This window comes from Pholcus phalangioides, unplaced genomic scaffold (genome assembly GCF_987345545.1).
Source record: "Pholcus phalangioides strain wild (caught in Gottingen) unplaced genomic scaffold, Ppha-v1.0 ptg000024l_1, whole genome shotgun sequence".
Taxonomy (NCBI): Eukaryota; Metazoa; Arthropoda; class Arachnida; order Araneae; family Pholcidae; genus Pholcus; species Pholcus phalangioides.
The window spans coordinates 26,337,874-26,353,178 of NW_028301616.1; the positions used below are offsets into that span (position 1 = coordinate 26,337,874).

Sequence of the window (15,305 nt, forward strand, 5' to 3'; positions counted from 1 at the left end):
CGTGAAATTCATTCTAATCCACTGCAATTCGTTTCCCGCCATTGCGATTTTTCTGTAATTTCAGCAATATTTGGCACTTTGTACACTTTTAGCGTTGTTCTTGGCAATGATTGATGTCCCGTATTTCTCTCGAGGAAATATGGTCAGCCTATGTAACAAGGCAAAATCAATGTTAACTTGCTTTGTTATCCAAGTTCACGGACCCAATACTACTAAACCACAAACATACACCTCTTCCATATTCCTCTGCGAAACTTGTAACGAATTGGTGCATGTTGGAATGTGCGTGTAGTGAAACCTGACGTGAAGTTTCGTTTCTGTGTAATGCTTGTTATGTGTAGTTCTGCCATCTGCCATCAGTTTTTCTAACGATGAGTGAAGTGTTGATCGAATAATTTATCGTTGTTATGACTGTTGCTCTCTGTGGCGACACTTTTTAATGGGGAGATCGGCTCGCATCTGTGCCTCGAAGTTGGGTACCTCAGGAAACCAACTTCAGCCGACCGTCACTGGGGTGACGGTGGAGTTCGAACCCGGATCTCCGCCATGCGAGTCCGTCACTATGACCACTCGACCACCACAGCGGTTCACGGCATCACCTCCTATAGATAGAAGGCCTCTGGATTGTTTGCAATAAACGTCATTCAGACTACCTAGCAAGTCTGCCATATTTTGAAACGCAGCATCCTATTTCGTTTCTTCTTATTTTGGCGTAGAATCTTCCTGATTGGTTCACTAAATACCGCACGCATAGAGATTGGATGTGGGGCATAGAGATCGCCAATTCTGAGCCCGATCATTTTTTTCCCCTCACAACGATGATACTGGCGCGAGCAGGGAATTTTTTTCCCTGAATATTCTGAGGGAAAATGGACTACTTACTGACGTCACAAGCAGAGTGCGGAGGCCTTCTATCTCTAGGAGGTGCTGCTCACGGACCCACTGAAACTTTCCTGAGGATCTCCAAGAAGGGTCTATGGCTGCCCTCCCCAGGTTAAGAAGCCCTACTCTATGCACTAAGAATGCTCAGTAAGAATTTCTATTCACTAGGAACACACTGGAATGAATATTTTTCACCAAAATAGGGTTCCTTGGGAAAGAGGAGGGGATATATCACGGGATTCGTGAGCTTTGGATGGGAAAACAATTAACCTACTTGTTTTTTACATAATTATGTAAAAGCAAGTAAGGGTTATAGGGTTCGTTGCCTCAATTTTATTGGCACCGAAGGGAGTTCATGGCCTTTATTTCATTGTCCTGGAACAGGCATCTTAAACCCGTTGCTCGCGAGCACCACGCTGCTCCCTGAAGTACCCAGAGTGCTCTATGCTTGTGTCCGATTCCGTGCTCGCGAGCACTTGATCAACGTTCTAATTAAAACACTTTATAAAAATTGCATTCAAGGATTGAAATAATCCCGATTTCATGCATTCGTATGTTAAACTATGCCATAGGAGTGCTCTTCTTTTGATGACGGGTACAGACAGTGCTCGTGACTGGAAGAAGGTTGAAGATCTCTGTCCTGGAAGAATTTCTATTCTCTAAGGTTACTCTGGAAGAATCTTTTTTGCACAAAGTGTTGGCTGAAATATTTCCTGCAAGCTAATTACACTGGGAAAGAATTTCAACTTATACACGTTAAAGGTGCTGTGAAAGAATTTCAATACACCAACAACACTCCGACACTCCTGAAGCATCCTGGTGCAAGTGGGCCACTGTGGAGAACATTTGCAGAGCTTATTCATTATGTACCATTATATACAGGGTGTCATGTAAGTCCTAATTCGGCCTTTATCTCATCAACCGTTCGACCGTAGAGGTGTGATTCCAATTAAAAAAATGCTCAAAATGTGTTCGTTAATCACCCTGTATCAGATTTGAGAGTAAAAATACAATGTGTCACAAAATATAAAATCTACATTTTTCATACAGTCTCCCTCACGTCCTCTAGCTTCCAACTAGAAAGTTGTCGCCCCGTTTTTCTGAATCCGACAAAAAAATATCCATGTTTCCAAGTGCACTATTCACTGAGATATTTGAGTTCAAAAATAGGAGAAAAATAAATAATAGTTAAAAGTTTATAAACTTAATAAAGTTAGTAATTCAGCATAAACTAACGGGCAACGCTTCTTTCCATAATCCGTGCTGTTCTCCAACTTTCCTCTCAGATTTTTGACTTCAAATTTCTCACTGAATATTGCACGTTCTTTTTTCCCCCTGAGGCGAGAGAGGGCAAAAACTTTCTCTAATTGGGTTTTTTTTTTAGGACAGGACCTCCATATAAAAATTTTGACCTTTTTTTTTGTGACAGTGTATTTTCACTCTCAAAACTGGTGCAGGGTGATTTTCGAACACATTTTGAACATTTTTTAAACTGGAACCATACCTCTATGACTAACGGTTGATGAGATAAAGGCCGATCTAGAACTCGCAACACACCTTGTATATACAGTGGAACTTCGGTTAACGAGCTTAATTCGTTCCGCCAATGTGCTCGTTATAGGAATCGCTCGTTATTCGAATCAAACTTCCCCTTAGGAAATAGTGGAAATTCGCATAATTCGTTCCACAATTATTCATTCACATAAAAGTGGCTAATAGAAATGGCTTCATTCAATAATACAACACGATAATAATACAATAAAATATATATAATATAATAACGCCATGCATGGCCCCCCACAAGGGGTGGGCTGACAAGTCCCCAGCCCTGGGGCCCGGGACGATTTTCACAATTTTTTTGCTTTTTCATGCTATAAATTCATCATAAAGGGGCCCCGTGAAAGTCTGGTCTGGGGCCCGCAAAAGAACACAGCCGAGGGGCCCTGCTTCAGGATGTGGGGGCCTATAGTCACAATTTTTTGATAAGAGATCGACACAGATTGGTTAAATTCAGGTTTTTAACCAGTCTATATTGATCTCTTATCCAAAAATTGTGACTACAGTTTAAACCACGTCGGTGAATAAAGCCCTTAGGGACCCACTTTTTTCTGTAAACTTATTCCCTTTCTCCGACTTTGAAAAAAGAACTTATCTAATGACACTTGCTTTTGCCTCAATTTTATGATTTCTCAAAAATGAAGAATTTGCATTTTTCTTGGAAAGATTCATTGTTCGCACACTGCTATAGCTTTATTTGATTGGTTCTTTTCTACAAAATTTTGCATAGTTTCCCGAATTTTACTCTCATCCCTCTAATTTAATTTGAAGTGAAGCACTTCTCTCTTCCTCAGAAAAAAAGACCCTGCGTAAGATCTTGCTGTTGCATGCAATAGAGGTCCATCAGTCCGTCTGCAGTCTCCTCCTGGCCAAGCAGAATCTATTTGAAAACTTCAAGAGCGCCTACACGCGTGGTTACAATACAATACGACATCCTAATTTCGTATCGTAAATAGTCAAACTCGTACGCGGGTGTTCATTTTTCGATTAAGGCACGCTGACTGACTGGAGACTGTGGGGGAGAATATTGCCCACAATTCCGCAGCACGTGTGTGGACGAAAGCGAAAAAAACCATCAGCTCAGTTGTGATAACGTGACAATAAATAAAGAAAGCGCAAAATTTTTGCTCGTTGTGAGAATTGCTCGTGAACCGAACCGCTCGTTAACCGAAGTTCCACTGTATATATATACACAGCTCGATCAATTTGTAAAACAGATACGAATGCGTTACAAATACATTGATGAATCGTATATAATTAAGATCTACATTATTATATTCAACCTATTTCACGGAAGTCATAAACGCTTCAAGTAAAAGAAACAAAACAAAGGGATGGAAAAACGTGGCATTCATAATAAATCAGTGTTGACAAGTGGTGTGTTGTTGCAGTCGCGGCATTGTAACACACATAATCCTGAAACCATAGGGAAAAAAAGATCCACCATCACCATCAAGTTTTTATTCTTTTTTCCCCAGAGGTCGGTCGACCTTGTGTTTTTGATAGTATACGAGAGCCGTATTTCCCCCTCGCGCTTATTTGCTACTCACTCAGTCACTCATCACTAGTGGATGTTGCCGCGAGAAGTGTGGACGCGACGTTCGGATAAACCATTCTCTCTGGATATTATCACAATTTTTTTCTGGATGATTGTTCTGTAGAAAGTCCTTTTTTTCCCCCACTGTGCGTGATTTTCGTGAGAAGATATACCGTACAAAAGAGAAGAAATGTCCAAACAGGATACTCAATCCGAAACCAGCACCCGTACCACACAGAAAAGCGGTACATCTGTTGGAGTGAACGTTACGACCAAGACTGAGGTTACGCCGATCGGTGAGGGATTGGAATTGAACCCCGAACATTTCAAGACTGTTCCTGGGATATTGAAACTTTTGCAACTGGTAAGTGAAGTTTTATTTTGGTTCTTTGGGAAGCCTTTTCTTCCCCGTCAAGGTCTCGTTACTTTCTTCGTGTTTAGTGGCTTTTCGGCTTTTCATTTTCATGGCAGTTCCTTATAAGGTATGGTGTGTTTGTCGTAGGTGTGGATGGGTTCTCTCTCGAAGTATTAAAAAGTAGCCGGATTAGAGTATTTCTACATTTTTTAGTCTTATGGGACCCTTGAAATATTCATGTTTTAGGGGAACTCCAGCTGAATAGGTATCCTAGAGCATTAACAGAACTGTTCACAACTGTTATTCTGTCATTATTGTTTCTACGATCTAGAAATATCTCAGGGACCTTTTTCGACCATGGTGTTACGCCGAACGTAGATTGAGAAACACTGCCCTAAATGACTTTTTAATTTTGCTGGACTTGATAATTTTGCGTCCCGGTGAGAAATCAGATTTACTCATTTTAGGAGGGGCTCACAGAAGTTGAAGATGTACTGCGTTAGCTCTTCTCAACTGTTTTCGCCAGGTTCCCACATCTAGGAGAGAGAGTCTTCCTAATAAACTGATATCTCGGTTTATTTATGTTGATCCCCAGATTCTAGAAGTAGTCGCACTTTCCCCCACTGTATTTCACATGAATACGTTTATTTTTCAATGGTCTCAAGGGCCTTTTAACCCTTTAATTGACAAGCATTGAAGTATTTAGAAGAGAAAAATTTTGAGGGGTTATAGTAAGCAAATGAGGTACCCTGAATACTACTTCGTGACAAAAAGAAAATTATTGTTAACATTTAAAAAAATATGGAATGTTGCACTTCAGGGGAACACACTATATTTAAATGATTTACGTGTATTTGAATAGTTTAAAAATGTCATTTAATGTTTGTCGACTTACTTTTCTATCATTGCTGAAGAATGTCTATGCAATATGTCTCTTTTCCGCACATGGTTATTTCCCTCCGAAACGCAAAAAAATCCTTCTTGCTTGGCTTGTCAAAAAACAGGAAACATGTGTAACTTTGAGCACTTCTGCTGAACTTTATGACTAGCTCACAAGTAAAAATCGAATGTTTAGAAGTCGCTCAGAAGCATCAATGCCGAAATGAGCTCAAAATACAAAATACCGTTACTTGGAAAATATAAGAAAACCATGTTATACTTTTAAGAGCAACATTACTACTACTACTAATACTACTAAACCACACATGCGGAATTTCTAACGAATCAGTACACGTTGGAATGAGCGTGTAAGTGTTGTGAACCTAACGTTGAGTTTGTTACTTTGTAATGCTTGTTATATGTAGAGAGTGTGGCCATTTGTCATCAATTTTTCCAACTATGGGTGAAGAGCAATGCTTGGATAATCGCACCGTTATAGACCTGTTGCTCTCTGTGGCGAGACTTTTTAAAGGATCGGCTCTCATCCCCCCACCTATAAGAAATAATATTGATTTTCCATTTCTAGTGCGGGCAGCTCAGTTTCGGTGCAGCCGCACCTGCCCCTAAGGGCGGCACTAATCTTGACGATGTATCTTTTGAAGCACGTGGCAGTGATAAACCTCTGAAACCGGTATCTTCATTAATATTTACGAAACAAAGAAGTGAAAAAAAAAGACGAGTTGAACTTCCTTATCAATAGGGTGATCATACATCCCGTATTTCCCGGGACAGTCCCGATTTTCTTTTCTTTTTTTTTTGGCCGTTCCGACATTTTTTACAAAAAATACTCCGGTTTTTCCCGTTTTTTTGCACAAAGCCTACTTAGTTTTTATTCTTTATTGAAGTCAAATATTGAAATTATTTTTCAACTCATAAATTATATTATGATAATTACAACTAAAAATAAGAATATTGTGATCTCACATATTTGTCTTGGTGAACGTTTTATTTCGAGTAATTCATTTTAATCCGCGGCAACTTGCAGTAATGCTTTACTTCCCGCCGTTGTGATTTTGCCGTGATTTCAGCAAAATTCTGAGACTTTTGGCATCATTTTTGGCAATAATTGGTGATGTCGCGTATTTGGAATCACGATTTCCCATATTTCTTTCGAGGAAATATGGTCAACCTACTCGTCAACCACATCCATCTCCTTTCCCTACCCGGCTCTTAATAGGGTTTTTTTTTCACTCGTCAATCGTCAAACTATATCCTTGACCTTCTCACAAAATCTTCCATTCATAAAAGTGATTGATATGTATTGCTAAAGCCAGAGAACAATAGATTGATGGCGGAAAAGGGGAAAAAATAATACTGAGGTAAAAAAAAGGAGATTGAAGGTTATCAATGCAACATTCTGATGATGAGAGGGGAAAATAGAGAGAGAGAACTCTCTCTAAAATGTATTTCTTCCGGCTACGTTAGGAGGAGATATCTCACCCTTGTAAGGGAAACGGTTAATAATGGCCTCGCTTAATCGGATAACGGATAAACTGATACTGTTGTATTATCAGTTTGCTTCCCCCCCCCCCTCCCTTAAAAAGAAATTTCGATTACGACCCCCCGAACCGGGAAATACACGATTGGTCCAGCTGACCGAGTATCTTAGCCTCGTTCCATATATACACATACAGTCGGCCCCGCTTACACGGATAAAGTCCTCCAGTACGAAAATTTTTCCCATAGAGGCAATGTTAAAGTTCCCCTCTTAATATGATATTGTCAACGACTTTCCCCCCGCATAATCGAATATCAGCTTCAGCGCCGTCTTAACGCATGGGCTCACTCGGGCACGGCCCGGGGCATCAAGAGAAAAAGGGCATCACAAAAATGAGATTTGGTTGAAATTTTCTAGAATTTACTTGGTACTGACTAAAAAAACCGCTTGGCCGGGGGCCCATGATGCTCTTACGACGGCCCTGATTAGCTTCACGTGTCAACTGTTAATACATATCAAGCACTATACACATAATGTTTTTATTTAATGAAACATTTGGAATTAATGGAAAATATGTTTTGAGTTATAAGATAAATGTACATTTTAGAATAGGTATTGGCATATCTCTGAGTATTCAAGTTGTCTTCAATACGTACATTTGATTACTTTATTTTTGTTCGCTGTCAAGCCGATAGAGGACGCTAATTTTCCTAATAACGAATAAAAAACCTTAGGTATATTGTGACCATTTTAATTAAATATGTATAATTTTAATTTGGTTTTTTTGTCTGATTTATTCGAGAAGCTTTATTAATATTGATCGTTCATCAGTTTTCAATATGCAAATTATACTAACGTTATAAAATGGCAATTTAATTATTCCCCGCTTAATCGGATAACCCCGCTTAAGCAGATATTGTGTGCTGGAATCGATGATATCCGATTTAGCGGGGCCGACGGTGTATGACCAGAACTTCGCCGAATTTCGCGAGGTACGAGATACGACTGTATGAATAACATTAATGATGAAATCTGTTTCTAAAGGGATCCAAGCCCGTATAATAACTAATTCATACATTCCCACTTCTTGAAGGGTTTCATATCACGTCTCAAGACTTCCATTAACATCGGAACGTGTTCAAATTATGTACGAAACGTGATCATCCTTGAGAAAAAGTCATAGATTTGCTCTACTTTTTTTTTTCTTTTACCAAGTCGAGTGTTTTTGGAAAGATCTCGAGCCATGGTCACGAGCTTGAAGAGCCGTCCATTCAGCCAAACGGTTCTGTGTCAAGAATGTAGTTCAAGTGTCCCTTTTGTCATTATTATCATTCCTAGAGCAACATGTTTGTGGCAACGTTAGAGGAAACTGGTACATTCATCATTCATCGTATGTCAGAATACTTGATCTAAATATCACAATGAATGACGGACAATTGTAAAAAGCGTCTCCGCAATCTTCTGTTACTAAACTTTCGGATATAAGTGCTCTGACAAGTAAATGATGGACTGACTTGATGCAACGTAATTATCGGAGCTGACTTGACTTAAGGGGTTCCTGAGGTCCCATGCAAGTGAGGTCGAAGATAGACTGGCCATATGACCCTCGGTTAAGTGGACATTACTATATTTTTTGGCTGTCACGACATTCTCTTTAAAATGTTCCGTTGTTTTTTGTTCAAGGAAGCTTATTTGAATTTCTTATCATTGATGAAGATAATTTTCAATAACCTTCAAAATTTCCTTTTGGTAATTATGATTATAATTATTACTATTAATATAAATTTTTATCTCCATGGGTGGGGATACGGGAAGGGGCATGGCAGGTGGAGCCGACTGATATAATATATATGTATAAGTATGTATCTATATGAATTTTGACATCACATCCTGTCCATTTCCCAACCTTTCACGTCTATCTCTGCCTACGATATTATTAGAGCCCGGAAGTTCGAACACTAAAAATGCCTGGAAGAGACACTACAAAAAATTGAATAAAAATGCCTAGAGAATAGGCATTACAAAAATTCACTAAAAATGCCTTAGGATAGGCATTAAAAAAGGGCATTTATTAATGGAAAAAAGAAAGATTAACTAAAAGCTATACGATAATAAAGGTCCGAAAACTGGATAAAAATGGGCCGCTATGTTGATTGAAAAATTGAATCTACTGTTATGATAGCACACTTCTTGATAGTTCTGGTACATTAAGGCAGAAGAAACATCGCATTAACCGATATTTCACTGCACCCGATTATTTTATAGGTGGGCACAACTTACCAAAATAATTAATTATTTTATAAATTATTGAAAGATTGATTTCTTGGATGAAAGAAAATGAAAAAATGTGACCAAAATTACAATGTGTAAAATTAGAAAATGATATTAAAAGTCAAAGATAGATGACGCTAAAAAAGACGGCTAATTTATTTTGACTCGCACGAAGTCGAAACTTAAACTGCTTGGAGAGGTAATATATTTGTTCAGAACAATGAAATAAGATAAAAATAAATTAACCGATATTTGACTGCATCAGATTTCGCTATAATTGAGTCCAACACTATAAATTTTGTCGATTTAATAAGTTGTAACAAATTTTTTTCCAAAAATGGGGAAATAAAAAAACATTCTTTTATAGTATGCATCATTTCAGAAATTAGTGTTTCAAGTCAACAACAGAGGACGCTAGTAAAAGCGTTCCTTTTCGCGCAGATACCACCACATTGATTGTGCTCTTCCAATTTCTTAAGAAAATCGCACATAATTTTTACATACAATAGCTGAAATGGCGTTTGAGAAATTTCAACCCCCCCCCCCTTCCTTTCCGTCATCACCTACAACAGTGTTTCTCAAAGTGTGCGTCATGGCTCCTAGGAGTGTCGCGACGAGCCGGAGATAGTGATTTGTATGCCTATTTACTCTTCGAGTGGTTCTTTTATAAGTAAAAATATCTACTAAATTATATTCTGGAGAACCACCGATGAGCTACGAATCGGGCAAGGGAGTAGCGGGTGACAAAAGTTTTAGAACCACTGAAATCTAAACCCTTGGAACTAAAATCGAAACCCTTCCATTTTGTTAGCAATTGACCGAACACATTTAATCAATTCGTACTATAAGGGTTGGTGATTTTAAACATATAAATTCTTTTGAAGTTTTCACTGCTAAAAATATCTAATTTTTACAGAATAAGGCCTCTAAAATTCACGAGAATAGTCATTAAACAATATCAAAATAGGCATTTACAGCAGGAAAAATTCAAAAAAAAATTGAAAATAGGCAAAAAGAAGCCTTCATGGCATTTCGCCTGAACTTCCGGGCTCTAGATATGACATATTCATCACACTTTGTTTTTTTCGTGAAAATCATTTTAACGCACTGCACTTTGTAGTAATCCTCTACTTGCATATAGAAACGTCCTCTCCACTTGTCGAAACAAGATTCATCGAAAGACTGGTTATTGGTGGAGATGAAGATTACAAGGAAGAAAATTCATCACTGCCCGGTATAATCCTCTACTTATTGGGATTTCTCAGCAATTTCATCTTTGACAGCAATTGGCAATGTTCCATATTTTTTCTCGATGCCATATGGTCAGCAGAAGCGAAAATGATAATTAGTCAGCAGTCAAAAATTATAATTAGTAAGCACAGTCAAAAATTATAATTAGTAAGCACAGTCAAAAATTATAATTAGTAAGCACAGTCAAAAATTATAATTAGTAAGCACAGTCAAAAATGATAATTAGTCAGCGCAGTTCAAAATTATAGTTAATTACCATAATCCAAAGTAATAATCTTTCAGCAAAATCAAAAATAATAATTAGTGAAAACTATCAAAAATTATAATTTATATGGAGTCAAAAATAAAAATTAGTCAGCGCAGTCAAAAATGATAATTGGTGAAAGCACAGTTAAAAATGATAATGAATCAACATAGCCAAGAATTATAATTAGTCAGCACAGTCAAAAATAAGAATTAGTCAGCACAGAGTCAAAGATTATAATTGGTCAGCACAGTCAAAAATTATTATTAATTTTCATAGTCCAAAACGATAATTTTTCAGCACAGTCAAAAATAATAATGAATCATCATAGCCAAGAATTATAATTAGTCAGCACAGTCAAAAATAAGAATTAGTCAGCGCAGTCAAAAATAAGAATTAGTCAGCACATTCAAAAATAAGAATTAGTCAGCGCATTCAAAAATAAGAATTAGTCAGCGCAGTCAAAAATAAGAATTAGTCAGCACAGTCAAAGATTATAATTGGGCAGCACAGTCAAAGATTATAATTTGTCAGCACAGACAAAGATTATAATTGGTCAGCACAGTCAAAAATTATTATTAATTTTCATAGTCCAAAATGATAATTTTTCAGCACAGTCAAAAATAAGAATTAGTCAGCACAGTCGAAAATGATAATTTGTCAGCACAATAATAAATTGTATTAAGTTTGGGGACCGCGGAGAGAATCCAGGCCGTGTTTACATGCCACACTTTCCTATGCGGAAATCAGTAATATATCTCTCTTTGGCTCTGTGTAATACATCTTTTCAAGAAAAGAGGGTATGTATATGGAAATGCTATCGTCATCTCATGGCATGCCATTTTCTTTTCTCGCTTCTCTGTTTCTTCTCTTTTTCTTCCTTGTTATTTTGCTATTTTTGTTTATGTGAGAAAATATAGAATAAAACAAAAAGGAATGAAATATATTCGGTTTTCCGTTAACATAAAATATTTTCTCCATGCTACAGTGAACATGTCAACTGAATAGCTTGGAGTTGCCACCAATTTGTTTGTGGGAGATGTCCGCATCCGACAGAATATTATCATTGATGTTTCTTGTCCTTATTGGGAGCTGGACCAAACCCGTTTGAAATAAGTATGAAGATGGGGTCAAACTCGGTTTTAACGACACTTATTCTATAACGGCAATAATTGGCGGTCCGGGATAATTCTCACAGAGAATAGTGTTAATGAATCTTGCTTATAACGTTGATGAAAAGCAACCATCTCTGATATAACGGCAAATTTTTCGTCACCTTTGTTTCTGTTTCACTGAGAAATTCTTGAGATTGGAGCTGAGCGTTTTTCGAAAAAATGCATTATAAAGAGAGTCTACTGTAGTTTATTCCGGAGATGTTTTGGAATACGTCTTGTGGTTCAGAGTTGAAAGATGTTCAGCTGACCCTCGTGATCAGCGCCCTGGGAATAGTATTTGTAAGTAAGGATTAGGTGGTGAAATCATTGATAGATTTTGAGGATATAAGGCCAATAGATTATCTGTCAGGATTATGTCGGACGTCTTCAGTGGATTATATATCTGTCAAGAACAAAGTGACGCATCTTCAATGGGTTATCTGCAAGTCCAGGGCAGTGGCGTCTTAACGCATGGGCCCACCCGGGCATGGCCCGGGGACCTCAAGAGAAGAGGGGCCTCAGAAAATAAGAAGTGGTTGAATTTTTCGAGAATTTGTCAGGTAGGATCTCAGAAAAATCACTAGACCCATGATGCTTTTAAGACGGCCCTGGTTCAGGGGAGGGAAGCATCTTCAGTGGATTATCTGTCAGGATCAAGTGACTTTTCTTAGGTGGATTATCAAGATTAGGTGACACAAATTCAGCGTCCTCACTGTCAGTACTGAGACGAGACGCACCTTAAGTCGAGCCAAGCGTTGAAATTCGGCAGATTTATCGGCCAAGATGCATTGGATTATATGTCATGATTATTTGAAAACACAGAGTTATGGTTGGCGCTGGTGTCATGATTAGGTAACACATTTTTAGGGAGTTATCGGGATTAGGTGACGCATCTTAGGGAGTATCAGAATTAGATGACGAATTTTTGATCAGTCCGGATAGGGTGATGCATCACAATGATTTGTCAAGATTAGGTGACATATATTCAGTATATTATCATCATTAGATGACGCATCTTTTGTAGACGCCATCTGCTGGGTCTGTGTGACGAATCTATTGTAGTCAGGACTAAGTGATAAATCTCCTGCAGAAAGGACTAGGTGGCACATCTTCTACAGACGCATCTGTCACGACAAAGCGACGTTACGTACCTTACGTCGAGTGAAGAGAGATTTATCCGTCAAGATTCAGGGGTGGGGGGCGCTATCTGTCATGATTGGGTAAAAGCACGAAGCAGGGAGCATGGTTGGTGTCATGATTAGGTAGAACATCTTCAGTGAATTATCAGGATTAGGTGGTACATCTTCAGTGAATTATCAGGATTAGGTGGTACATATTCAGTGAATTATCAGGATTAGATGGTACATCTTTCTAGCGATGCTCCCTTAGTCGAGTGAAATTTTGAGGATTCTGATCTAAAACCTAATTGATCTAATTGGAGAATTTGAAAGATGAGCTTGTTGGCCATTGGCTTTTTCTTTTCCGTCTTGGATTATTATCAAAGTTGTGGGGAGGGGGTGGGGTTAAATTGCTCTTAGCAATACAGTTTTTCATGATGAAGAGCTTGTGATCCCAATCCTTGGTCGGTATTTCCTATCTTATCCAATGAAAGATACACTACATTTATAATTTGCTTTCATGTACATCACAATGAGCGCATAGTGGTCATCAGATAATATTGTGTGCATCCTCTTCACTGGATTCTTGTCCATCGTTGTTCCACATTTGTAATAAATTAAGATTGTTTGTTCTGGCTCCGCTATCGCTCTGATGTTTTTTTTCATTCCTTAGGAATGCACAGTGGCGTATAATTATCTCTTTTATGTTATTATAGTAGAAAACAGTTCATCCTTGAAATGAGAGAAGGTAAGAAACAGAATCTAACTGACCCAGATGCAGATCTTCTTTTCTCCAATAGTGGACCGTGTCTTACAGGGTGATGGCCCACCAGGCTATATTTTTTTCCCCTCCCAATCGGTCATTTTATTACGCGAGTGTATTTTTAACACTTCGTTAAGGTCAGGGTCACACACCGTAGATTCAAAGTCATTTTATTCGAATAAAAAATGGAAGTTTGGCCTCGAACTTAAGATGGCTCCACCTACTGATTTCTATATGGAAACGGAGAGACGCTATTTATTGTGTTTCATTTTTTTCGATGCCTCATTGATTGGCGGAAAAAAAAGTTAGGGCTTGAAAACTTTGTATAATTTAATAATTGCATTATATGATGATTAATCAGGGGTGCACAAGAGCTTTTTCAGTCCGCGGACCTGATATGCGATATTTCTGTCGCTCGCGGGCGAGAAATCGGAGTATTTCCTCAATTTTGACCGTCCCAACTTTTCATAGAATGTCCCGTTTTCTACACTATTTTCAAAGAGGATTAGTTGAAGTTTCGAAATTAAGAATTAAGATTATTTTCACGACATAAATAACATATTAGTAGTTAATTACAGTCCACTCCACCGCCGCCACAGTGGTGGTCAGCTGAAGTTAGTTTTCTCTTTTTCCCAACTTCGAGGCGCGAATGCGAGCCGATCGCCCCGTATTTTTCTTGATGAATTTGGTCACCCTTCCCATCATCATGCACCATAATTGTCATAGAAGCTTAGGATAACCAGACTTCATGAGACAAAACGACAAGCCTAACACAGTCTATCGAGGTACCTACTTTGAAATGTTGCTAATTTTTGCTAAATATTACTTATTTACGACCACAATTCAGAGGCGTTTTAATGCAAGGGTCACGGTTCGGGGCAGGCACACGGTGTCGGGAAACGCTATTTATCGACAACCCTTGGGCAAATACTTGGCGTTCGTTTTAACGAATCCACGTTGCAACATTCCAATACAACGGCTGGTTAGGATAAACGTCCTAAATGTTTTCATACAACGGCCATCTTATGTTTCGCTTCGATATAACATCCGTTTTGGATGGAGGTGGGGTCGTTATCAGTACCGTCTTAACGCATTGGCCCACCCGGGGACGGCCCGAGGGCCTCAAGAAAAGAGGGGCCCCTCACAAAAATGAGAACCGGTTCAAATTTTCGAGAATTCGCCAATTAGGACGTCAGAAAAATCACTTGGCCCGGGGGGCCCATTATTCTCTTAAGATGGCCCTGGTCGTTATAACGAGCGTTCACTCTGTATTACTGATATTTTCACTGAATAACTGACTTTTTACAACCAATTTTTTCTTTGTGCACAATGGGACATTTCTTTCAAACCGCGGGTCACTCAGACTTTAGATGAAGCTACCATTTCTTTCGTGAAAAAAGGCGCCATATACAGTATCAAAAGGACGGATGCCATATACTAACTTCAGAAATGCCACCATTAGGACACGTTTCAACATCCATACTTCTCGGTTTCTCAGATCCTGAGGTCGAGAGTCTTTTTTATTTTTTTTATGGGAAATTCATATTCAGGTAATGATCGTGACGTATTCTCAAAGAAAGGAAACGGACTTGCATTGGGATACACACTTATAGCATAAACTGCGTACGCACGTTTTCTTACCAGTATTGTGTGTTTTATTTCGCTTCCAAAGGCATCGTTTTCGGGGCACGTTCGCCGTTTCTGTTTTTAGGATATGAATATATATTTGTGTGTGTGTTTTTCTTAGGCGTAGGCGTAAATATTTATCCAGGACTCGGGGGCTTTGTTTATTCTAC

General features: G+C 38.5%; 1 protein-coding gene across 1 annotated transcript in view; it reads left to right on the plus strand.

The window, feature by feature from the left end:
* Nucleotides 1-3,987: 3,987 nt before the first annotated feature.
* LOC149069101 (MARVEL domain-containing protein 1-like) overlaps nt 3,988-15,305 on the plus strand; it is a 31,652-nt gene continuing 20,334 nt past the window's right edge. Inside the window, exon 1 of the mRNA XM_089251016.1 lies at nt 3,988-4,340. Within this exon, the coding sequence (XP_089107142.1) occupies nt 4,167-4,340 (174 nt within the window). The 5' untranslated portion in view covers nt 3,988-4,166. The remainder of the gene's footprint in view (nt 4,341-15,305) is intronic.